Consider the following 24,628-nt stretch of genomic DNA (forward strand, 5'->3'; position numbering starts at 1 on the left):
GTGTCTGTGGCTGTGTGTCTGTGTGTGTGCGTCTGTGCCTGTGTGTGTGTGTCTGTGTGTGTGTCTGTGCGCTCCTGGCAGCCCCTAATGTCAAACTGCCCAACATATTCCCACTCACCCTCTCCATCTCCCACTCACTCTGTCCTCCTCTTTGCCTCTTCCCCCTCACTCTCTACCCCCTCTAACCCTACCCCTCCCCCTCTACCCCCTCCACCTTCCCCTACCCCTACCCCATCCCCTCTATCCCTTACCCTCCCCCCTCTGTCACTCCCCTCCATCTCTAACCCTCCCCTTCTATCCCTCCCCCATTCCTCCCCTGCCCCTCTCTACCTCTCCCCCCTATCACGTCTCTCCTCTCTACTCCTCTCCTTCCCCTCTCCTCTTCCCTCCTCCCCCTTTCCCCTTCCCTTCCCCTCCCCTCTCTGTTCTCCCTCCCCCCTCCTCCCTACCCCATTCCCCCTCCCCCTCTCCTCTTCCCCCTCTCTCCCCCTCTCTTCCCCTTTCTCCCTCCCTCCTCCTCTCCCCCTCTCTCCCTCCCTCCTCCTCTCCCCCTCTCTCCCTCCCTCCTCCTCTCTCCCTCTCTCCCTCCCTCCTCCTCTCCGTCCCCCTCTCTCCGTCCCCTTCTCTCCCACCCCCTCTCTCCCTCCCCCTCTCTCCCTCCCCTTCTCTCCCACCCCCTCTCTCCCTCCCCCTCTCTCCCACCCCGTCTCTCCCTCCCACTCTCTCCCTCTCTCCCTCCCCTTCCGCTTCTCCCCTTCTCCTTCTCCCTCTCTCCCCCTGTCCCACTCCCACTCTCTGTCTTTCCCCCTCTCCCATTCTCTCTCCCCCCTTCATTTCCCTCTTTCCCCTTCTTCAACTCTGCCCATCTCTCTCATTCCTTCTGTTTATCTCTCTCACTCTCTCCGACATTCTCGCCGTTCAATCCTCTCACCCTCTCGGTCCATCTTTCTCTTTCACATTCTCCTTCCCACTCTCTCTATTTCACTCTCTCCCAATCTCTAAGTCCATCTCCCTCTCTTTCAGCCTCACTCTATCACAGTTTATCTCTCTCTCCCACTCTGACCACTTCTCTCTTACTCACTCTCCCTCTCCCACTCTCACAGTCCATCTCTCTCTCTCTCTTTCACCCTCACTCTATCACTGTTTATCTCTCTCTCCTACTCTGACCACTTCTCTCTCACTCACTCTCCCTCTCCCACTCTCACAGTCCATCTCTCTCTCTCTCTTTCACCCTCACTCTATCACTATTTCTCTTTCTCTCTCTGGTGAATATGACTTCCTCCAATCCAGGACAGTACAGGGGCTGGTTTAATGTGATTATTTTATTGAGTTGTATCAAGAATAGTGCCAATCAGAGGAAAGGTGATATATCGCAGTGATGCCAGTGAAGTTAGTGAGCAGTGGGGAGTGTTGAGGGTTACTCTCCATGTGGAGGGGTGAACTTGGTGTTTCAGGGTAAGGTTTATACTGGATCCCAGCTGGGTGATTGAGTGCAGAGGGTGAAGGGCGGGGGCAGGGGTGGTGCGGGGTGGGAGTGGGGGGGGGGTGGGGAGGGCAGTGGGGGGGTAGGGGGGGGGCTAGTTTGACCAGATGCCCAGTTTCAATGCTGGAATTGATAATTGGGCCATTGAGATTGTCATGAAGATTCCTGAGCCCTGTCGATGTTCCCAGTCACCAAACCCCCCTGCCCCCAACCCAAGCACAATCTGAGCAGGTTTTCCAGGGAATTTTGAAGTGGGTTTCCGGAGCTTTGCTGCTGCCAGTTCAATTATTCACTGGCCCTTTTATCCACCAAATTCCACATGCTCGGGTACGAATCAGTGAATTATTTATTATCTGTCCGCATCAGCTTTCAGAAACATGGTTCAGAGTCAATGGCGAACTCCCTCACTCACATCCTGACAGCACCCAGTGAATCGAGAGCAACCCAGAGAATTCCCAGCTCAGTGAATATCGGGGGTAACATCGCCTCTCTAACCCAGTGTGTGAGAGTGTGTGTGAGAGAGTGTGTGTGTGAGAGAGTGTGTGTGTGAGAGAGTGTGTGTGTGAGAGAGTGTGTGTGTGAGAGTGTGTGTGTGAGAGTGAGTCAAGATCTCTGTTCTCTCTCCTGACTGTGGTGTTGGGGATTGGTCCTACACGAAACAAAACTTTCCCAGTTGAACAGTTGACAACATTAAGATGTGGGAAAGGTGGGACAGACTTGGGAAAGGAATCCAATATTTTCTCCAAATCATCTTAGACTGAAATACAATAATCCACGTTTCTCCCCGCACATCCCTTCTCACTGGGGCCGGGACACTCTCCCTTTGAGAACGCTCTTAGATTTAAAACCAAGCATTTTTTTTGCCAGGAAGTGGGTTTAAATGAAACCTGTTGAACGGGAGCAGAGAGGGTTGCTTTATTTAGATCTTGCCTTGGCCTGATTTCCACACACTGAGATTGTGGTGGCCCAGAGTTTGGACACTGTCTTTTACTTTGCTTGATTGGAGAGGCATTGCCTGATGAGCACTCTGTTTTATTACAGGAAAATACAATCAGAGAGGAATTATTCATTCAGGAGCACCTTTTTCTCCTTCACAGGATCGCTTGTTAGTGCCTGACGCTTGAAATTTAATCAGAGCCGAGGATCTGAACTGCACAAGAGAATGAGCAGTGAGAATTAGGAACCTGGAGCAATGAGAATCGTGAACCCAGAGCAGTGAGAATTGTGGACCTGGAGCAGTGAGAATTGTGGACCCGGAGCAGTGAGAATCGTGAACCCAGAACAGTGAGAATTGTGGACCCAGAGCAGTGAGAATCGTTAACCCAGAGCAGTGAGAATCGTTAACCCAGAGCAGTGAGAATCGGGACCCCAGAGCAGTGAGAATTGTGGACCCAGAGCAGTGAGAATTGTGGACCCAGAGCAGTGAGAATCGTTAACCCAGAGCAGTGAGAATCGGGAACCCAGAGCAGTGAGAATCGGGACCCCAGAGCAGTGAGAATTGTGGACCCAGAACAGTGAGAATCGTTAACCCAGAGCAGTGAGAATCGGGAACCCAGAGCAGTGAGAATCGGGACCCCAGAGCAGTGAGAATTGTGGACCCAGAGCAGTGAGAATTGTGGACCCAGAGCAGTGAGAATTGTGGACCCAGAGCAGTGAGAATCGTTAACCCAGAGCAGTGAGAATCAGGACCCCAGAGCAGTGAGAATTGTGGACCCAGAGCAGTGAGAATCGTTAACCCAGAGCAGTGAGAATCGGGAACCCAGAGCAGTGAGAATCGGGAACCCAGAGCAGTGAGAATCGGGAACCCAGAGCAGTGAGAATTGTGGACCCAGAGCAGTGAGAATTGTGGACCCAGAGCAGTGAGAATTGTGGACCCAGAGCAGTGAGAATCATGAACCCGGAGCAGTGAGAATCATGAACCTGGAGCAGTGAGAATCGTGAACCCAGAGCAGTGAGAACTGTGAACCCAGAGCAGTGAGAATCGTGAACCCGGAGCAGTGAGAATTGTGGACCCAGAGCAGTGAGAATCGTGGACCCAGAGCAGTGAGAATCGTGAACCCAGAGCAGTGAGAATTGTGAACCCAAAGCAATGAGAATTGAGAACCTGGAGCAGTGAGAATCGTGAATCTGGAGCAGTGAGAATCGTGAACCCAGAGCAGTGAGAATCGTGAACCCAGAGCAGTGAAGATCGTGAACCCAGAGCAGTGAGGATCGTGAATCCGGGACAGTGAGAATCGTGAATCCGGGACAGTGAGAATCGTGAATCCGGGACAGTGAGAATCGTGAATCCGGGACAGTGAGAATCGTGAATCCGGGACAGTGAGAATCGTTAACCCAGAGCAGTTAGAATCCTGAACCCAGTGTAGTGAGAATCGTGAACCAGGAGCAGCGAGAATCGTGAACCAGGAGCAGCGAGAATCGTGAACCAGGAGCAGTGAGAAATCCTGAACTCAGAGCAGTGAGAATTGTGGACCCGATGCAGCTCTAAACAACAGCTCTACAAGCGAGGATCCCCGGAATGTTTTCTTGATGGAGATAGGGAAATTTTTAAAATCTTGTTGAAAGCATGAAGATGGGAATATTTTGTATTTTCCCCATGGAAAGCCGATTTTTCCGAAGCTGCTGTCTCCTCGCCTTCTTCACCTTACTCAGCAGAAACAGTAAGTAAACTTTTTGCAACCCCTATTTTGAGGTGTCTCCTCTTTGTTGGCTGACACTCACATTCCATTGAGCAATATCTCACAGTAGAAAATTTACCACTCAGGAAAAAGGCCATTCAGCCCAACATGTGCACTTGTTCTAGCACTTGGTCAATTCCCCTGATGTTCAATTCGAGGGGGAACAGGTGGGGGAAACACAACACTGACATGATAGGCTGAATGGCCTTTTTCTGTGTGTTAAAAGGTCCGGGATTTGATTATAAATCCAGGGGAAATCCTGTGGGAAATTTGATTTAATTCTCTGTAAGTATTGGCTCGATATTGAACTGACTCTCAGTGGAGTTTTTTCATTGTCTTTCGAAGTAAGCTCTGTGACAGACTGAATTAGTGCGGCGCCTTCAGTCTGTAATCAGGATGTGTGTGTGTGTGTGTCAGATGTGTGAGAACTCTCTTTGTGAGGGATTTACCAGTTTATAACACATTCCAGCATCTGGCTTTCCAGAGATCTTTTAACAATGAAGGTGAACTGTTACCACCTGGATGTTTAAAACACAACCTCTCAATCACTCATCTCACACACACCACACGCACACAAGATTATTTACAGATGTAGTAACAATCTTAATTATAAATCTAACTCTATATTGATGCAGCCCTGATATTTTAGTGGCTGTGTCGATAGTTTAGCTGGTCTTCCAGAAACAAAGGATTTTCATGATTTGATTTGATTTATTATTGTCACCTGTATTAGCATACAATGAAAATTATTGTTTCTTGCGCACTACGCAGACCGAGCATACTGTTCATAGAGAAGGAAATGAGAGAGCGCAGAGTGTAGTGTTACAATCTCAGCCAGGGTGTAGGGAAAGATCGACTTAGTGCGAGGTAGGTCCATTCAAAAATCTGATGGCAGCAGGGAAGAAGCTGTTTTTGAGTCGGTTAGTACGTGACCTCAGACTTTTGTATCTTTTTTCTGATAGAAGAGGATGGAAGAGAGAATGTCCAGGGTGCACGGGGTCCTTGATTACGCTGGCTGCTTTTCCAAGGCAGAGGGAAGTGTAGACAGGAGTTGAAAAGTCTGTAGTCAGGAGGCTGGTGCTCAGATGGACTTGGAATAAGAAATAAGTTTCGCTGTTCCTTCTATGTTGCAGTCAATGTAAGCTGTTGTTTTTTTTGGAGAGAGAGACTCCTCCTAAACTGTGATCCGCCTTTTACTGAAGTGGATACTTGAATCTCCCTTCCATTCAGATTCTCCAACTCTGTGATGTTTTCCAAAAAGTAACAGAGATAGAGTCCTAAATTTAAAAATGTCAGGGAAGCAGAGAGGCGATGTTACACTGGGGGTGGCACAGTAGCACAGTGGTTAGCACAGCTCCCTCACAGCTCCAGGGACCGGGGTTCGATTCCTAGCTTGGGTCACTGTCTGTGTGGAGTTTGCACATTCTCCTCGTGTCTGTGTGGGTTTCCTCCCACAGTCTAAAGATGTGCGGGTTAGGTTAGTTGGCCATGCTAAAGTTGTCCTGACATGCAAAGGTTAGAGAGATTAGTGGGTAAATATGTAGGGATATGGGGATAGGACCTGGGTGGAATTGTGGTCGGTGCAGACTCGATGGGCTGAATGGCCTCTTTCTGCGCTGCAGGGATTCTACATTCTGCAGCCTACTTCTTGATGTCACTTCTGTGTTCCACACCCACAGATTTAATTTGTTCAGGTTTTATTCTCAGTTTTATTAATAGGGGCACAGAGTACAAGTGCTAGGAGCTAATGCTGAACTTCAACAAGACACCAGTTAGACCTCAGCTGGAATATTGTGCACAGTTCTGGGTGCCACACTATAGAAAGGATGTGAACACGTTGGACAGAGTGCAGAAGAGGTTTATACGACTGGTTCCAGGGTATGAGCAATGAAGATAGATTGGAGAGGTTGAAACTGTTCTCTTTGGAGAGAAGAAAGCTGAGAGGAGATTTGATAGAGATGTTCCCGGCCAGCTAGTTTCAGCCATGTGACTGCATTGTTAATACTCCGGGGCTCGGGAACATCATGCTACAATAGCACTTGCTAATGCCACACATCGTTGGAGCTGGGAAATTGGTGAATTAGGGGATTTAAGGGGTTAATCTCTCCCTCTCTAAAGTCTAAATTCTGTTTACATTTAGCAATTAACAAAAGATGACTGTAAATTAAGAGGTAAGTTAATTTTCTTCCAGTTTTAAACAGGGAAACACAAGCTCTCTCTGAGAGCAGCTGTAGTGGGTTAATTAGATAGTTAGATTAACCTGTTTCTGATGCTCGGTAGAAATGACTCACTGTTATCTTTCCGAGGACATAAATACAATACTGAGTCCTGCCTATCGGCAGAGCGTTGAAGCAGGGAGATTGGTGAGTGAGGGAGATAAGCAAAGAGGGGAACTACAAATGCATTAATTATAGAATTAGAGAATTGTTACAGCACAGGAGGAGGCCATTTGGCTCCTTGTGTCTGCACTGCTTCTCCAAATGAGCATCATGATTTAGTGTCATTACCCAGTGCATCGCAGACCCCAATATTTACTCTGTGAAACACTTTCTTTTTAACATCACATTTGGTTCTTTCACAGATCACTTTCAATCTGTTCCCTCTCGTTCTTGATCCTTTTATGAGTGGGAACAATGTCTCTCTCTCTCTCCACCCTCATGATTTTGAACATTTCAATCAAATCTCCTCTCAACATCCTTCTCTCCGACAGTTCCAACCTCTCCTTGCTCTTACTCTATGCTCCTATTAATAAAGCCCCAAATATTAAATGCATTATTAACTGCTCTCTCCACCTGTCCTGCCACTTTTAATAGTCTAAACACCCCAGTTTCTCTGCTCCTGCGCTCCTTTCGAATTGCACCCTTCATTTCATTTTGTTTCCATGTTCTTCCTAGCAAAATACATCATCTCACACTTCTCCACATTGAACTTCATCTGCCACCTATCCGCCCACTTCACCTACACGTCTCTGTCCTTTTAAAGTTTTGCACTCTCCTCTTCACAGTTTATGATACCTTCAAGTTTTGGGTCACCCACAGACTCTGAAATTGTCCCCTACACACAGGAATGTTTCATTGTCCCAATACCAACCCCTGGGGAACGCCACCTTAAATATCCAACCCACAAAAAAAATCCATTAACCATTGCTCACTGTTTCCTATCATTCAGCCAGTTCTGAGATGTGTAAATCTCACAGGTGGAAGGATGTGTTGATAGTTTGAGTCATGTTGAGATCAAGAAGGAGGAGGTACTGGGGTTCTTGAGAAATATCGATGTGGACAAATCCCCAAGGCTGATGGGTCCTGAATACCGAGAGAGGCAAGGGAGGAAATTGCTGGGACCTTGAGAGAAATCTTTGTATCGTCACAGAAGAGGTCCTAGAGAATTGGAGAATAATCAATGTTGTCCCTTTGTTTAAAAAGGGAAGCAAGAATAATCCAGGTAATTACAGGCTGGTGAGCCTTACATCAGTGGTAGGGAAATTATTGGAGAGGATTCTTCAAGACAGGATTGTAGGCTGCAAAGAGACATTGATAGGATGCAGAGCTGGGCTGAAAAGTGGCAGATGGAGCTTAACCCTGATTAGTGCGAGGTGATTTATTTTGGTAGGACAAACTTGAATGCGGATTACAGGGTCAATGGCAGGATTCTGAGGAATGTGGAGGAACAGAGAGATCTTGGGGTTCATATCCACAGATCTCTGAAGGTTGACACACAAGTGGATAGAGCCATGAAGAAGACTTATAGTGTGTTAGTGTTTATCAACAGGGGGTTTGAGTTTAAGAGCCGTGGGGTTATGCTGCAGCTATACCGGACTTTAGTGAGACCACATTTGGAATATTGTGTGCAGTTCTGGTCATATAATGTTGGCAAGTGTGAGGTGGTCCACTTTGGTAGGAATAATGGTAGGAAGGACTATTACTTACGTGGCGAAAAACTGCAGCAGGCGACGGTGCAGAGGGACCTCGGGGTCCTTGTGCATGAGTCGCAAAAACCCAGCTTGCAGGTGCAGCAGGTGGTCAGGAAGGCGAATGGGATGCTGGCCTTCATAGCGAGGGGGATTGAATATAAAAGTAGGGAGGTCTTGCTGCAGCTGTATAGGGCATTGGTGAGGCCGCAGCTGGAGTACTGTGTGCAGTTTTGGGCGCCGCACCTGCGCAAGGATATTTTGGCCCTGGAGGGAGTGCAGAGGAGGTTTACTAGGCTGATGCCGGAGTTGAGGGGGTTGAGCTATGAGGAGAGGCTGAATAAACTGGGCTTGTACTCGTTAGAGTTTAGAAGAATGAGGGGAGATCTCATTGAGATGTATAAGATGATGAATGGGATGGATAGGATAGAGGTGGAGAGACTCTTCCCACTCAAAAAAGACAGTAGGACTAGGGGGCACAGCCTCAAGATAAAGGGGAGGCGGTTTAGAACGGAGTTGAGGAGGAACTTCTTCACTCAAAGGGTGGTGAATCTCTGGAATTCTCTGCCCGTTGAAGTGGTGGAGGCTGCCTCACTAAATACTTTTAAGACGTGGGTTGATGGGTTTTTGATAAGAGAGGGGATTAAGGGTTATGGGGAGAGGGCGGGAAGGTGGAACTGAGCCACAACAGATCAGCCATGATCTTATTGAATGGCGGGGCAGGCTCGAAGGGCTAGATGGCCTACTCCTGCTCCTATTTCTTATGTTCTTATGTTCTTATAAGAAGGATGTGGAAGCGTTGGAGAGAGTGCAGAGGAGATTTACCAGGATGCTGCCTGGTTTGGATTCACTGGCCTCTCCTTCCTTTGGGTCCTTTCCTCAACCAGTTGAGCTTTTAGTCTGTGCTGAGCTCTTCCAGTGTCCTTCCAAACAATCAGCTTCCCGAGCCTACGGCCAGCAGTGACTCTTATCCTGTTATCAGTGTTTGCCATCTTCATATCTCACTTGGAGGTGCCCTTGAAGAGATCATGATTCAATGGCCAACTCACAGTACGAAAGGTCTTTGAGTATATGGTCATCATCCACTTGATAAACCTGACTGAGCCAACGCAGGCATCGTTAGCTTAGCAGTGAGTTTGTGCTGATGGAATTAATATGCCCCAGGATCTCAGAGTTGGTGACCTTGTCCTGCCCAGAGATGTGAAGGATATATCTGAGCCAACGAATGAGGAAACTGTCCAGCCTTTTCTCTTGCCTGGCGTATGTTGTTCAGGTCTCTCAGTGCTGAGGAAGCAGGCTTGGTTAACTCCCAGTTTGGTTTTCTTCATCAGGATGTTGTTGGTCCACACTCTCTTACTCAGCTTGGACGCAACACTAGCAACTTTTGCACTATGTGTGCTGATTTCAGTATCAAGTGACAGATTGTTGGGGATTGTGGAGCTAAAATATAAATTTTCAGAATTGTAGAGGTTTACAGCATGGAAACAGGCTCTTTGGCCTAGTTTGTCCGTGCTGCTCAGTTTTTACCACTAAGCTAGTTCCAATTGCCTGCGTTCGGCCCATATCCCTCTGTACCTATCTCACCCATGTAACTTGTAAGACAAAGTTGTACCCGCCTCTACTACTACCTCTGGCAGCTCGTTCCAGACACTCACCATTCTCTGTGTGAAAAATTGCCCTTCTGGACACTTTTGTATCTCTCCCCATCACCTTAAACCCATGCCTTCTAGTTTTAGACTCCCCTACCTTTGGCATAAGATGTTAACTATCTACCTACCTTACCTATGTCCCAGTACATGAAGCTAGCAACAATTTCCAGTGTCACACACATTGTCAATGCTGATAGGCGGCTGTATGGCAACATGCAAGGTCTTCCTGATGCTAATGGTGGAACCAAACTCTTTACTGGTGTGAGAGAGTCTGTCCATTTGTCACTTCAGGTGTTTGGAACCTAACCCTGTTTGACTCCAGTCACAGAGACTTTCCTCGATTGCCTCTGAGATTCACCCAGCTCCGGGCTTATCCCGATGGCCCACTCTCTGCAGACTGGGTGACAGGGTAACATAGAAACATTGAAGATAGGAGGAGGAGGAGGCCATTTGGCCCCTCGAGCCCAGTCTGCCATTCATGTCTGATCATCCAACCGAATAGCCTATTCCTGCTTTTTCTCCACAATCTTTGATCCCATTCGCCCCAGATGCTACATCCAGCCACCTCTTGAATACATTCAATGTTTTGGCATCAACTACTTCTTGTGGTAATGAATTCCACAGGATCACCTCTCTTTGGGTGAAGAAATGTCTCCTCATCTCCATCCTAAATGGTCTACCCTGAATGCCCAGACTGTGAGCCCCTGGCTCTGGACTCCCCCACCATGGGAATATCCTCCCTGCATCTATCCTGTTTCGTTCTGTTGGAGCTTTATAAGTCTGTATGAGATCCCCCCTCATTCACCTGGACTCCAGTGAGAACGATCCTAACCTCTTCAACCTCTTCAATCGCACATTGCTGAAATGAGCTTTGGGTCTTGGATGTTGACAGGAGGCAGGTAAAGGTCGGGTCCCAATGCAAAGGTCACGCATCAGCAGGGAAGCACAGCTTGTTCACTCCACCTGTGCTTTGGATAAAGACAGTTCTTTGACTTATTTTGATCAGTGGTGGTTTCCACTCTTGATCACTCAGTGACATGAATCAAATGTTTAAAATCTGCCTCATCTTGTCTTAGTTACAGACTCCCCGGCCTGAACACATCATCACTGACTCCAGCTGACCTCCTGCCATTTTCCACTCAAATACGGGTTGATTGACAGTTGGAGGGACTTCCCTCCCCTCGTCCTCCCCTCCCCTCATCCTCCCCTCACTCAGGTGGAGGCTCCATCTTGGAAAGCTGTGGACCATCCTGGTTGGCCGGCAGCTCTCCAATCCCTGCAGCAACAGCGCTGCGGTGGTCAGACGAAGAACTGCATCTGGAGGTCTGAGGCCAAGACCCAGAACCTGAGGTATAGCTCAGTGTCAGGGGTCTCGGGGAGGGGAGAGAAGGCCTGGGGAGTTATGAGGAGGACAGCGGGGGTCCCAGCAGAGAGGCCGAGGCTAGGGTCAAAGTTCAGAGGTCGCTGAAACATCGGGGGTGTCCTCAGTCAGCAGGGGTTTCTGATGGAGTCGTATAAGAACATCACCACCTGGAGGTTCCCTCCAAGTCACTCACCCTCCTGACTTGATCATAGATCAGCCGTTCCTTCACTGTCGCTGGGTCAAAATCCTGGAACTCTCTCCCTAACAACACTGTGGGTGTACTTACACCCCAGTGACTGCAAGTTCAAGATGGCAGCTCACCACCACCTTCTCAAGGGCAATTCTGGGTGGGCAAAAAATGCTGGTCTAGCCTGCGATGCCCACATCACATGAAAAAATAAAGAACATCAATGTAGAATTTTCTGGAATTGCCGCTTCTTTTAAAAACGGACCCTACTGAGGGTCAGGTGACCTTTAAAATTTCTTTATAGACTCCGACATAAATCACATCGAGTGACCAGAGGCAGAGTGTCACCCTTGGATGGACACACCAAGGTGAATCCATTTGTGTCGTGGTCATGTCACTGGATAAGTAACCCCGAGACCCAGGCGAATGCTCTGGGGACACAGGTTCAAATCCCACTACGGCAGATGGTAGAATTCAAATTCAATCAAACAATCTGGAATTAAAGTTACTTTTTTTTAAATTCATTTGTGTGTCACGGGTGTCGCTGGCTGTCCAGCATTTATTGCCCAACCCTAGTTGCCCAGAGCAGTTGAGAGTCAACCACATTGCTGTGGGTCTGGAGTCACATGTTGGCCAGACTGGGTAAGGACGGCAGATTTCCTTCCCTGTTGGACACTAAGTGAACCAGATGAGTTTTCCTGACAATTGACAACGGTTTCATGGTCATCAGTAGATTCTTAATTCCAGATATTTTTTATTGAATTCAATCCACCATCTGCCGTGGTGGGATTCGAACCCGGCTCCCCAGAACATTAGTTGAGTTTCTGGATTAATAGTCCAGCGATAATACCACGAGGCCATCGCCTCCCATATAGTCCCAGTAATGGTGAGCATGTAATTGCTGTGTCGTTAACATCCTTACCCGATGTGGCCTACACATGACTTCAGAGCCACAGCAATGTGGGTAACTCTTAACTGCCCTTGGCAAGAGGCTCCAAAGCCACTCATCTCAAGAGCAATTAGGGATGGGCATCAAACACACTGGCCCTGCCAGCGATGCCCATGTCCATGTTGGAGTAAATTGTTCAAAATTGTTCCTGAGCTCAAAACTTTAACAAAAAGCCATAGAGAAACCAATCAAATCACAAGTAGGTGTGAATGGCCACCATCCATCCCTCACCATACAGCAAGGGCTTTGAATTTTAAATCCGTCGGGGTGGGCAGTAGAATTATTGATCATGTTTCGGTAGATCTAATGCAGGAAGGAGCTATACAATAAATGGCAGAACCATCAGGGGTATAGACACACAGAGGGACCTGGGTGGGCAAGTCCACAGATCCTTGAACGTAGCAGCACAGGTGGAGAGGGTGGTGAAGAAGGCATATGGCATGCTTGCCTTTATTGGACAGGGCATAGAGTATAAAAGTTGGCATATGATGTTGCAGTTATATAGAACGTTGGTTAGGCCACATTTGGAGTATTGCGTCCAGTTCTGGTCACCACACTACCAGAAGGACGTGGAGGCTTTGGAGAGAGTGCAGAAAAGGTTTACCAGGATGTTGCCTGGTACGGAGGGTCTTAGCTATGAGGAGAGATTGGGTAAACTGGGGTTGTTCTCCCTGGAAAGACAGAGAATGAGGGGCGACCTAATAGAGGTGTATAAAATGATGAAGGGTATAGACAGGGTGAACAGTGGGAAGATTTTTCCCAGGTCAGAGGTGACGAACACGAGGGGTCACAGGTTCAAGGTGAGGGGGGTGAGGTTTAACTCAAATATCAGAGGGATGTATTTTACACAGAGGGTGGTGGGGGCCTGGAATGCACTGCCAAGCAGGGTGGTGGAGACAGATGCACTGGGATCGTTTAAGACTTATCTGGAAAGCCACATGAACAGACTGGGAATGGAGGGATACAAACAAATGGTCTAGTTGGGCCAATGAGCGGCGCAGGCTTGGAGGGCTGAAGGGCCTGTTTCCTGTGCAGTATTCTTTGTTCTTTGAACATGTGATCACAGCTATCATCAGGTAATTAATCTGATTCACTCCAAACAGCAGTCAGTCTGGAAAGCACGCAGCAAGAAACAGCAGCATCCACAGTGGGCCTGAGTCAACATTAACCAATCTCAACTTATCCCTCTGGAACTGGTAAAGGAGCACTATCCATTTTAACTGTACTTTCCTCAGGTCTGTGTGGGTGTGAGTGTGAGAGTGTGAGAGTGTGAGTGTGTGAGTGTGTGTGTCTGTATGAGTGTGTGTGAGTGTGAGTGAGTGTGTGTGCGTCGGTGTGGGGGTGTGTGTGTGTGTGTGTGTGTGTGGGTGAGGGTGTTTGTGTGGGTGAGTGTGTGTGTGTTGGTGTGTGTGTGTGTGTGTGTGTGGGTGAGGGTGTTTGTGTGGGTGAGTGTATTTGTGTGGGAGTGTGTGGGTGTGTGTGTGGGTATGGGTGTGTCAGTGTGTGTGGGTGGGTGTGTCAGTGTGTGTGGGTGAGTGTGTCTGTGTGTGGGTATGGGTGTGTTGGTGTGTGGGTGAGTGTGTGTGGGTAGTGAGGGGGTGTGTGTGGGTGAGTGATTGGTGAAATGTCCGGGTTTGGGGTGATTGTATCAAGAAATAATCACCCAAATTCAAAACCACAAAGAGCTTGCTGCTGATTGGTCAGTTTATGCACACACTTCCTTCTCAGTGACGGATTACAGACAGGAAGTGAAGGGGACAGGAGTTTCCCCTCCGCCCATCCACAAAGAATGTCTTCAATCAATATCACTGAATCTCACTCACATCTCACTCTCTCATTTCCAGTTTATTGTCAGGAGAAGACTCGTTCCCAGGCAGAGGAGCGACTCTTCAAACATCTCTTCACCGGCTACAATCGATGGACACGACCCGTCCCCAACACATCAGATGCTGTCATTGTCAACTTTGGACTTTCCATCGCTCAGCTCATCGATGTGGTAAAATACAGCTCACTGTCACTAACATTCACCATTGCCCCAACTCACCATCGCCCCAACTCACCATCGCCCCAACTCACCATCGCCCCAACTCACCATCACCCTACTCACCCTCACTGCCGCTCACCCTCGCTGCCGCTCACCCTCGCTGCCGCTCACCCTCGCTGCCACTCACTATCACTCCCCCTCGCCATCGCTCCCGCTCACTATTTCTCCTGTTCACCATCGCTCCCGCTCACCATTGCTGCTGAATGTGAAAGGCAGATGAAATAAAGGATAGAAAAACGAAGGAGAGTTTGTCCGTTCTCAGGATAAAAGCTTCAATACGACGAGTAAAGGAAATGATGCAGACATGCTGAGGACACAGACAGGAACGTAGCAGAATGATTAATCTATTACACCAACGCAGCACAAGGAGAGACTGGAAGAGCAGCTTCATACTTCTGGTTACCAGATTTTCAGATGGGACAGGGAGAGGGGGTAAAGAGGTTGGAGAATTTGGCTGGAGTTGTAATTCCAGCTGGGAGGAGGGATGGTGTCGGAGAAACATGAACTGAGGTCTTATGGGTTGAGCTGGGGGGGCAAAAGAGGGGCAGTTACAATACTGAGAGTGTTCCTCAGACCCTCCAAACATTCCGAGGGCAAATCTCGGAGAAATGTAAAAACTCCAGGACAGCAATAGTTGGGAATTTTAACTCCCCCAGTACGAATTGGGATAGTTTCAGTCGGAAACGAGGCTTATTCAGGTGCATTCGGGAGAACCTTTTGGACAATGTGAGCAAGTTGAAAAATCGAGGGTGCGGTTCTGCACTTAGTTTTTGGGAATGAAGATGATGCAGACTCAATGAGCCGAATGGCCTCATGCTGGACAACTAACATTCCGTGATTTTCTATAATGTCTTCCACAACCTCAGAATGTCCCAAAGAACTTGCCCCAGTGAATGACTTTCGAAGTGTATTCACTGCAGTGATGTGCTCTCTGCACAGGCAGTGCTACCTGCCGGGGAGTTAAAGGGGTTGATCTGGCCCCTTCCCTCTCCCCACGTTCCATGTCGACTGGGTGAATTCCATGGGAACGGAGAGGAAACAGTGTCCAGATTGTATACAAAGACCCCAGTATGAACGGCGACCTCTCCAAGGAGAATCTGCCGGTGTTGGAGCGGAGCCTGAACCTCAGGCACTGAGTGTCAGTGCGGACTGAGCAGAGGTTCGGGTGGTTGGGCTGACAGGTCCCAGTCTGGGCCGGGTGTTTATATTTAGGATGGAAATGGAGGAGTCAAACAACAAACAAGGACATTAAAGATTGAGGAGAGTGCCGATGAAAGATTAGCGGCTGAATGATTTATAACCAAACCTGTGTCTTGTTATCTGTGTTGTAGGGATTGAGAGTTCCGGATACTCACTGGTGTTCTCACAAGCACTGTTCACACCCACTGAACAAACCATTCTCCTCACACACACAGGCAAATACAGAGACAGCTGCAGAGAGGGTTCAGAGAAAGCTTAGCAAACAGGACAATGTCACTAGCACCATTTTACCCATGCCAGCTTTGATATTTGTGAAATTCACCTCATCCCACTGCATCACCTGTCTTTTTTCCTGTAATCTGGCCCTGTCATTTATTTTCCACATTATTATCCAGCTTCCTTGTGAAAGCTATGATTGAACCTGTCTCCACCGCACTCTCAGACAGTGTATTTCAGACCCTAATCACTCGCTGTGTGAATCTGTCTCCAACACACTCTCAGACAGTCCCTTCCAGACCCAAACCACTCGCTGTGTGAATCCGTCTCCACCACACTCTCAGACAGTCCCTTCCAGACCCTAACCACTCGCTGTGCGAATCTGTCTCCACCACACTCTCAGACAGTACATTCCAGATCCTAACCACTCACTGCATGAATCTGTCTCCACCACACTCTCAGACAGTACATTCCAGATCCGAACCACTCGCTATATGAATCTGTCTCCACCACACTCTCAGATAGTACATTCCAGATCCTAATCACTCACTGTGTGAATCTGTCTCCACCACACTCTCAGACAGTACATTCCAGATCCTGATTACTTGCTGAGTGAAAGAGCCTCTCCTCGTGTCACCATTTCTTCCTTTGTTATTCACTACAAACTGTGCCTTCTCATTCGTGATCCTTCCACAAACGGGAACAGTTTCTCCCTATCCAGCCTCTATCAAATCTCCTCTCAGCTTCTCTTCTCTTGAGGAATCCCCGATTCTGCAATCTATTTACGTCAGTGATGTTCCTCACCCCTGAATCCATTCTCGTGAATATTTACTGCACCCTCTCTAACGTCTTCACATCCTTCCTGGAGTGTTGGTCTGGAATTGGAAAGAATGTTATAGTTGAGGCTGAACCAGTGTTTTATACAAGTTTGTCACAACTTCCTTGATCTTGTTCCTAGTTACAAAGCCAGAATCCTGAACCATTGTCTCAATCTGCACCGTCACCCTTAACGATTTGTGCATTGTCCCTCTACCCCTGCATCCTCTTTAGAATTCTACCTTTAGTTTAAATTGTCTCTCACTGTTTTCTCCGCCAAAATGAATCACTTCACAATTCTCTGTGTTAAATTGCAGAGTTTGGGAGTGAAACCTGTCTCCACAGGAGGAGGGAGACCTTTCTATATTGTGTTACTACAATAAGATTACCCACTGGAGGCAGGTTCCACTCTCACTGCTCTCAGTTGTACAATGGTTTGTCTCTGAGACAAGGGGAAGGAACAAAACTCAGTTTGTGCTCTACCCCAACTCCCAGTCTTGTAAGATCAGGCTCCTCCGCGATTTCTCCAAGTACAATCAACTGCGATTCAACATCATGCAGAGCAGAGAAAAAACTGCATTCATTGTGGACCCAAATGAATAGATTTCATTTTTGATGAGACTTTGTAGAAATGGACCTGAACAGGGTATTCCCAGTTGTGTTTTTGAACCTTCCCAATTCTGGAATCTCCCCCAGCCCCTCAACCCTCGGAGATAACTGTACTCCTCTAATTCTGACCTCCTGTACATCCTCGCTTTAACTCACTCCATCAGTGGCCGTGCCTTCAGTTTCCTGGATATTACATCCTGGAATTCCTTCCCCAAACCGCTCGTCCTCACTCTCCCCATTTCAGCCACTCCTTAAAATCAATCTCCTTGTCCACACTTTTGGCCACCTTTCCAAATATCTGCTGATGTGGCCAAGGGTCATGTTTTAATTCACATTGGTCCTGGGAAAGATATTTGTGCCATTCCTTTATGTTCAGGATGATATAGTGACGAAGGTGTGGCTGTGTCCAGAATAACCACTCATGTGTCTGTGATCCGGATGAAGATGGGGAATGGCAAGAGGTGCAGCCAGTGTGATCTGTGCCGAATAGAGGAACTTCCTCTGCTCCTCACTCAGTTAATAAGGACTGAAATCCATTGGCACTTTACTCACGCTCCAATTATCAGCTGGGGGCTGGTGCAGACAGCACGCATCACAGATATTCTGACTGCAGAATATCACAAAGAGAAATGAAATGCTTGAACTGGTTGATTGGTGCCCATTACATCAGGGCACAGATTAAACAAATGTGCCCCTTAGTCACAAATTATTAGAGCAGAAAATGTCTCCTCATCTCTGAGAGTGATGGACAGCAACCAGCATTCAACTACACACGTCTCCCACCTCTGCTGCCGCTGTCCTCTCAAACCAGCAGCGCGGCCAACCCCATGACTATATTTCCAAGAGGGACATGGGAATTCTCTCCAGTGGGTTGGCCAATATTTTTATCTCTCAGAAAACACCACAAAAATCAGATTTTCTGACAATTATCACGTTGTTGTCTGTGGGATCTTGCTGTGCACCAATCAGCCCCCACATCGTCCACAGCAGTGACCTCTCCTCAAGGGTCCTTCACTGTGAGCGACATTGGACGTTCTGAGGAGGTGACAGGCGCCACAGAAATGTAAGTTGGTTCACCAATCCTTGATGAGCTTCAGGCGAGGTAACTATTCCCAAACGGGTGGGCAATGTCCAAATCATTGAGTTCCGATTTGCTCACCAACATAGCTCGGGAATTTCCTGACCCGATGTTACATCTGAACACATGGACATAGGGGTTAGCAGAAGGCCACTCGGCCCCTCGAGCCTGCTGTAATATTACAGGTTCATTCAGCCAGTGCATTGTTCTGTTGTGAAGCTGTGATTAATTCTTATTTTCTTTCCCTCTGGAACAGGATGAGAAAAATCAGATGATGACAATCAATGTTTGGCTCAAGCAGGTGGGTTGTTGTTGTAATGGGAAGCTTCCCGATCCCAACTCCAGGCGTTGGCCAATATTCCTCCCGCAGCTTTCATTGGTCAGCCTGACAGCAGTGTCCCATGGCCAATCCCCGAAGGGCCTCAGTGGAGCCAGGCTGGTGGGAGGCAAACATTCGGGGTATCTGTGCATACACAGAGGCACTGCTTGTGTTTATTCGGCAGCTAGCCAACCACTCAGCAAGCTAGGACCACACTTTCCAGGTCCTCGGGGCCATGTAGTCACCCAAAATACCCGGGTGACTGGAGACCGGATAGATGGGAAGGCAGCACGGTGACACAGTGGCTATCTCTGCTGCCTCACAGTGCCAGGGACCCGGCTTTGATGCTTAGCTTGGGTAACTGTGTGGAGTCTGCATGTTCTCCCCGTGTCTGTGTGGGTTTCCTCCCGGTGCGCCAGTTTCCTCCCACAGTCCAATAATAGAACATAGAACACTACAGCACAAACAGGCCCTTCGGCCCACGAGTTGCGCCGATCACATCAACACCTACCAACCTACAGACCTATCTATAACCCTCAATCCCATTAAACCCCATATACTCATCCAGAAGTCTTTTAAAAGACCCCAGCGAGTTCGCCTCCACCACCACTGACGGCAGCCGATTCCATTCACTCACCACCCTCTGAGTGAAAAACTTACCCCTAACATCACTTCTGAACTTCCCTCCTTGCACCTTAAATCTGTGTCCTCTCGTAGCAACCATTTCAACCCGGGGAAATAGCCTCTGAGAATCCACCCTATCTATTCCTCTCAACATTTTATAAACTTCTATCAGGTCGCCTCTCAACCTTCGTCTCTCCAGGGAGAAGAGTCCCAGCTCCCTCAACCTAACTTCATAAGGCATGCCTCCCAGTCCAGGCAACATCCTTGTAAATCTCCTTTGTACCCTCTCAATAGCTTCTACATCTTTCCTATAGTGAGGCAACCAGAACTGCGCACAATACTCTAAATGAGGCCTGACAAGGGTCTTATAAAGTTGCAGCATTACCTCCCGACTCCTAAACTCAATCCCTCGATTAATGAAGGCCAGTACACCATACGCCTTCTTGACCACCTCCTCCACCTGCGAGGCCGATTTAAGAGTCCTGTGGACCCGGACCCCTAGATCCTTCTGCTCTTCAACACTACTCAGACTTCTGCCCTTGATAGTGTACTCGTTCATCCCGTTGGTTCTGCCAAAATGGACGACTACACATTTATCCGCAGGTTAATTAATATACAGGTATTAATCTACAGTATTAATCTACAGGTTAGGTGGATTAGCCATGATAAATCACCCCTTAGTGTCCAAAAATATGTAGATGGGGGTCAGCGCGGTATACACATGGAGTTACGGGGGATAGGGTGGGGGGTTGTTTATTTATTTATTAGTCACAAGTAGGCTTACATTAACGCTGCAATGAAGTTACAGTGAAGATCCCCTACTCGCCACAATCTGGCGCCTGTTTGGGTTACACTGAGGAAGAATTTAGCATGACCAACACACCTAACCAGTCTTTCAGATTGTGGAAGGAAACCGGAGCACCCGGAGGAAACCCATGCAGACACGGGGAGAATGTGCAAACTCCACACAGACAGTGACTCGAGCAGGGAATCGAACCCGGGTCCCCTGTGAGTCAGTAGTGGTACCCACTGTGTCACCGTGCTGCCCTAAGGCATGAGTAAGATGCTCTGTCAGAGAGTCGGTGCAGACTTGACGGGCCGAATGGCCTCGTTCTATATTTGGAGGTTGTATGACCTGTTGGTTTTGGTTTGGGGAACATCGTTGATGTTTCTCTGAGGAAGCGATAGACCTGTTGGTGCAGACCTTACAGAACGGATGAGGCACTGCCTGAAGTTGAGTGTCAGGATGGAGGATGTGAATCCATACATTCCATTTAATGTTGGTGTGAAGATAACTCTCGAGTTAATTATAATTTAATTCCTGTCACAGCCATTGAATTATGTTGGTTCACTCGAAGTGGGTGGAATCACTGGGTCAGGGGTTCAGTAGGGTCAGTTCTCTTTGGGACCTGTGTGTAATCTTCACTCTCCGTACTCTCCAGTCTGCTCACACACTGTCACAGCTCCTTATTCCAGCAGACAAATTCCTGATTCCCGCTGTCTTTTACAGGAATGGTGTGATTATAAACTCACGTGGAATCCTGTCGAGTTTGACAATGTTACTTCAATCCGCGTGCCCTCTGAGATGATCTGGATTCCCGACATCGTCCTTTACAACAAGTAAGTTTCACAGTTTCAAGGGATGAAATTCTTCGGGGATTGAATACAGAGAAATGACAGCGATGTATTTTCACAGAAGCAACAGGGAGAAGAATCTAACCTTGATGGTACAATTCTAAAGAGTGCAGGATTGGAGGGAGTGGTGCACGTGTGTGCATGTGAGTGCGTGTGTGTGTGTGTGCGTATGTAATAATCTTTGAAGATGACAGGACACATTAAGAGACTGTTTATTGAAGTTTGATTTGATTTATTTGACTTGATTTATCATGTGAAAAGTATAGTTTCTTGCGCACTATACAGACAAAACATACTGTTCTTAGAGGAGGAAAGGAGAGAGTGCAGAATGCCTTGTTACAGTAATCACTAGGGTGTAGAGAAAGGTGTGAAGTAAGTCCATTCATAAGTCTGCAGAGAAGATGTTCTTGAGTCAGCTGGTACGTGACCTCAGACTTTTGTATCTTTTTCCCGATGCAAGAAGGTGAAAGAGAGAATGTCCAGGGTGCATGGAGTCCTTAATTATAGAAGTATCATAGAATCCTACAGTGCAGAAAGAGGCCCTTTCACCCATCGAGTCTGCACCAACCACAATCCCATCCAGGCCCTACCCCCATATCCCTACATATTTTGCCCACTAATCTCTCTAACCTACGCATCTCAGGACACTAAGGGGCAATTTTAGCATGGCCAGTCAACCTAATGCGCATATCTTTGGACTGTGGGAGGAAACCGGAGCACTTGGAGGAAACCCACACAGACACGAGGAGAATGTGCAAACTCCACATAGACAGTGACCCAAGCCGGGAATTGAACCCAAGGCCCTGGAGCTCTGAAGCAGCAGTGCTAACCACTGTGCTATGCTGGCTGCTTTGTTGAGGCAGCGGGAAGTGTAGACAGACTCAATGGATAAGAGGATGGTTTGTGTAATGGATTGGGCTTCATTCACAACTTTTTGTAGTTCCTTGCCGTCTTGGGCAGAGCAGGAGCCCATACCAAGCTGTGATACAACCAGAAAGAATGCTTTCTGCGGTGCATTTGTAAAAGCTGGTGAGAGTTGTAGCAGACATGTCAAATTTCCTTATTCTTCTGAGAAAGACCTTGATAGGCTTTGTTAACTATTGTGTTGGCACGGAGGGACCAGGGCAGGTTGTTGCTGGGATATGTGGGACCTTGGGTTTCCTGAATGGATGCATTGAGTGGAATGGAGAGCAACTTAGACTTAACCTTTGTTGGCTGTCAGGGCACAGCTAGAGTATTTCACTCAGTTCTCGTCACCACACTTCAAGAAAGATGTGAAGGTCCTCGAGAGGGAGATTTACCAGATTGTCTCCAGGGTGAGGGGATTTTAGCAGCAGGGTTAGGGTTGCAGAAGCTGGGCTTGTTTTCCTTTGGGTAAAGTAGATGGAGGAGAGGATTGAGAGGGGTGGACAAGATTCTAATAGGTCCAGAAAAAGTAGACAATGAGAAACCGTTTTCACTGGCTGAGGGTTCAAGGAAGAGAAGTTGGACTCTATCCATTAGATTTTAGAAGAACGGGAGGTGATTTTATTGAAAATATCAGATCCTGAAGGGACTTGACTGAGAGAATGTTTCCCCTTGTGGGAGGGACTGGAACTAGGGGACACATTTTAAAAATACGGGACCTCTGATTTCACAGGGAGATGGTGCAAATGTATTAGTGTCAGAGGGTTGTGAGTCTGTGGATCTCTGTCACTCACTGAGCAGTGGATGCCTTATCCAAGGCTGAGTCTGACAGCTTCTTGTTTGACAAGGGCTCGCCCCAAAGTGACAACTGTTATTATTCTTTCATTTCAATCCTCACTGGCCCAGGAGAATGTCTCATGGATTATCTGACTGCAGCCTGAAGCTCTGATTAATAATCCCGGGAAAGGATGTTCAGATCCCATTGTGTCTGAAAATTCTAAAGTTCTTTAAAATTCTGGACGTATTATTCTCAGTGAAACTGGGGATGTAACCACCACAAAATACTGTGGATGCTGGAAATCGGAAATTAAAAGCAGAAAATGCTGGAGACTGGGTTAACATTTCAAGTCCATTTGACTCTTTGATAGAACCATAAAGCCGTTAGATTTTCCTAAAAACTCAGTTGGTTCACTAATGTCCCTCTGGGAATCAAAGCTGCTGTTTGTAGCCAGCCTGGTCATTGTGTGAGTCCAGAGCCACAGCAATGTGGCTTTCCACTTAACCTGTCTCTGAATTGACACGTGCGTGGAGGATTGCGAGATTGAGTCTGCCTTCCCCACAAAGCCCACATCCTGAGAACGGCTCAAAAATAAATCGCAAGTCAACGGTTCCCTCTTGATTCTGTGGGCAATGTCGTGCCTGTTTGACAGACTGAAAGAGTTAATTTGATTTTTATGTACCTACTTATCTCGTTAGTGCATCTTCGCTGAAATGCGGAGAGCAGCTTTGATATTGGAGTTTGGACTCAGTGAAAACTGCAAATGAGGATCAGCACATTCACTCGAGGCACATCTTGCGAAATACTCCGGACCTATTTCACTAAGTAGACCATCTCAGTTCTATCCATTTTAATCAATGTAAAGCTAACTGTTCATTAATTCAGACAGATTACTATAAACTGCAAGGGCTGCACCTTCGAGGGAGATGGATAGGTTAGATTTAGCAAGCATGCATTATTTGAAAGTTAAAGTACCAGCTTTGTCTTATTGCTTGATAGAGCAGACGCAGCACGGTTTCATTAAAGGGAAGTCGTGTCTGACAAATCTACTGGAGTTCTATGAGGATGTGTCTAGGGCGGTGGATAGAGGAGAGCCGGTGGATGTGGTCTTTCTGGATTTTCAGAAGGCGTTTGACAAAGTACCTCACAAGAGGTTATTGCAGAAGGTCGAGGGACATGGAGTTGGGGGTAGGGTGTTAGCGTGGATAGAGGATTGGTTGTCAAATAGGAGGCAGAGAGTGGGGGTCAACGGGTGCTATTCGGATTGGCGGATGGTGACTAGTGGAGTGCCCCAGGGGTTGGTGCTGGGGCCTCAGCTTTTTACCATTTATATAGATGATCTGGAGGAGGGAACCGAGTGTAGGGTGTCGAAATTTGCTGATGACACCAAGATTGGGGGAACGGCAAATTGTGCGGAGGGTGTGGAGAGTCTGCAGAAGGATCTAGATAGGCTGGGCGAATGGGCCAGGAAATGGCAAATGGAATTTAATGTTGGCAAGTGTGAGGTGGTCCACTTTGGTAGGAATAATGGTAGGAAGGACTATTACTTACGAGGCGAAAAACTGCAGCAGGCGGCGGTGGCAGAGGGACCTCGGGGTCCTTGTGCATGAGTTGCAAAAACCCAGCTTGCAGGTGCAGCAGGTGGTCAGGAAGGCGAATGGGATGCTGGCCTTCATAGCGAGGGGGATTGAATATAAAAGTAGGGAGGTCTTGCTGCAGCTGTATAGGGCATTTGTGAGGCCGCAGCTGGAGTACTGTGTGCAGTTTTGGGCGCCGCACCTGCGCAAAGATATTTTGGCCTTGGAGGGAGTGCAGAGGAAGTTTACTAGGCTGATACCGGAGTTGAGGGGGTTGAGCTATGAGGAGAGGCTGAATAAACTAGGCTTGTACTCGTTAGAGTTGAGAAGAATGAGGGGAGATCTCATTGAGACGTATAAGATGATGAATGGGATGGATAGGATAGAGGTGGAGAGACTCTTCCCGCTCATAAAAGACAGTAGGACTAGGGGGCACAGCCTCAAGATAAAGGGGGGGCGGTTTAGAACGGAGTTGAGGAGGAACTTCTTCACTCAAAGGATGGTGAATCTCTGGAATTCTCTGCCCGTTGAAGTGGTGGAGGCTGCCTCGCTAAATATTTTTAAGACGCGGGTTGATGGATTTTTGATAAGAGAGGGGATTAAGCGTTAT

The 24,628-nt window shown here is 47.7% G+C and overlaps 1 protein-coding gene across 1 annotated transcript in view; it reads left to right on the forward strand.

The window, feature by feature from the left end:
• Positions 1–701: 701 nt before the first annotated feature.
• chrna2b (cholinergic receptor, nicotinic, alpha 2b (neuronal)) overlaps positions 702–24,628 on the forward strand; it is a 29,107-nt gene continuing 5,180 nt past the window's right edge. Inside the window, 5 exon segments of the mRNA XM_080200886.1 lie at positions 702–1,455; positions 2,525–4,143; positions 14,061–14,212; positions 18,436–18,480; positions 20,633–20,742. Coding sequence (XP_080057012.1) covers positions 4,050–4,143; positions 14,061–14,212; positions 18,436–18,480; positions 20,633–20,742 — 401 coding nt within the window. The 5' untranslated portion in view covers positions 702–1,455; positions 2,525–4,049.

This window comes from Carcharhinus amblyrhynchos, chromosome 12, assembly GCF_965287045.1.
Source record: "Carcharhinus amblyrhynchos chromosome 12, sCarAmb.v2.hapA, whole genome shotgun sequence".
Classification (NCBI taxonomy): domain Eukaryota; kingdom Metazoa; phylum Chordata; class Chondrichthyes; order Carcharhiniformes; family Carcharhinidae; genus Carcharhinus; species Carcharhinus amblyrhynchos.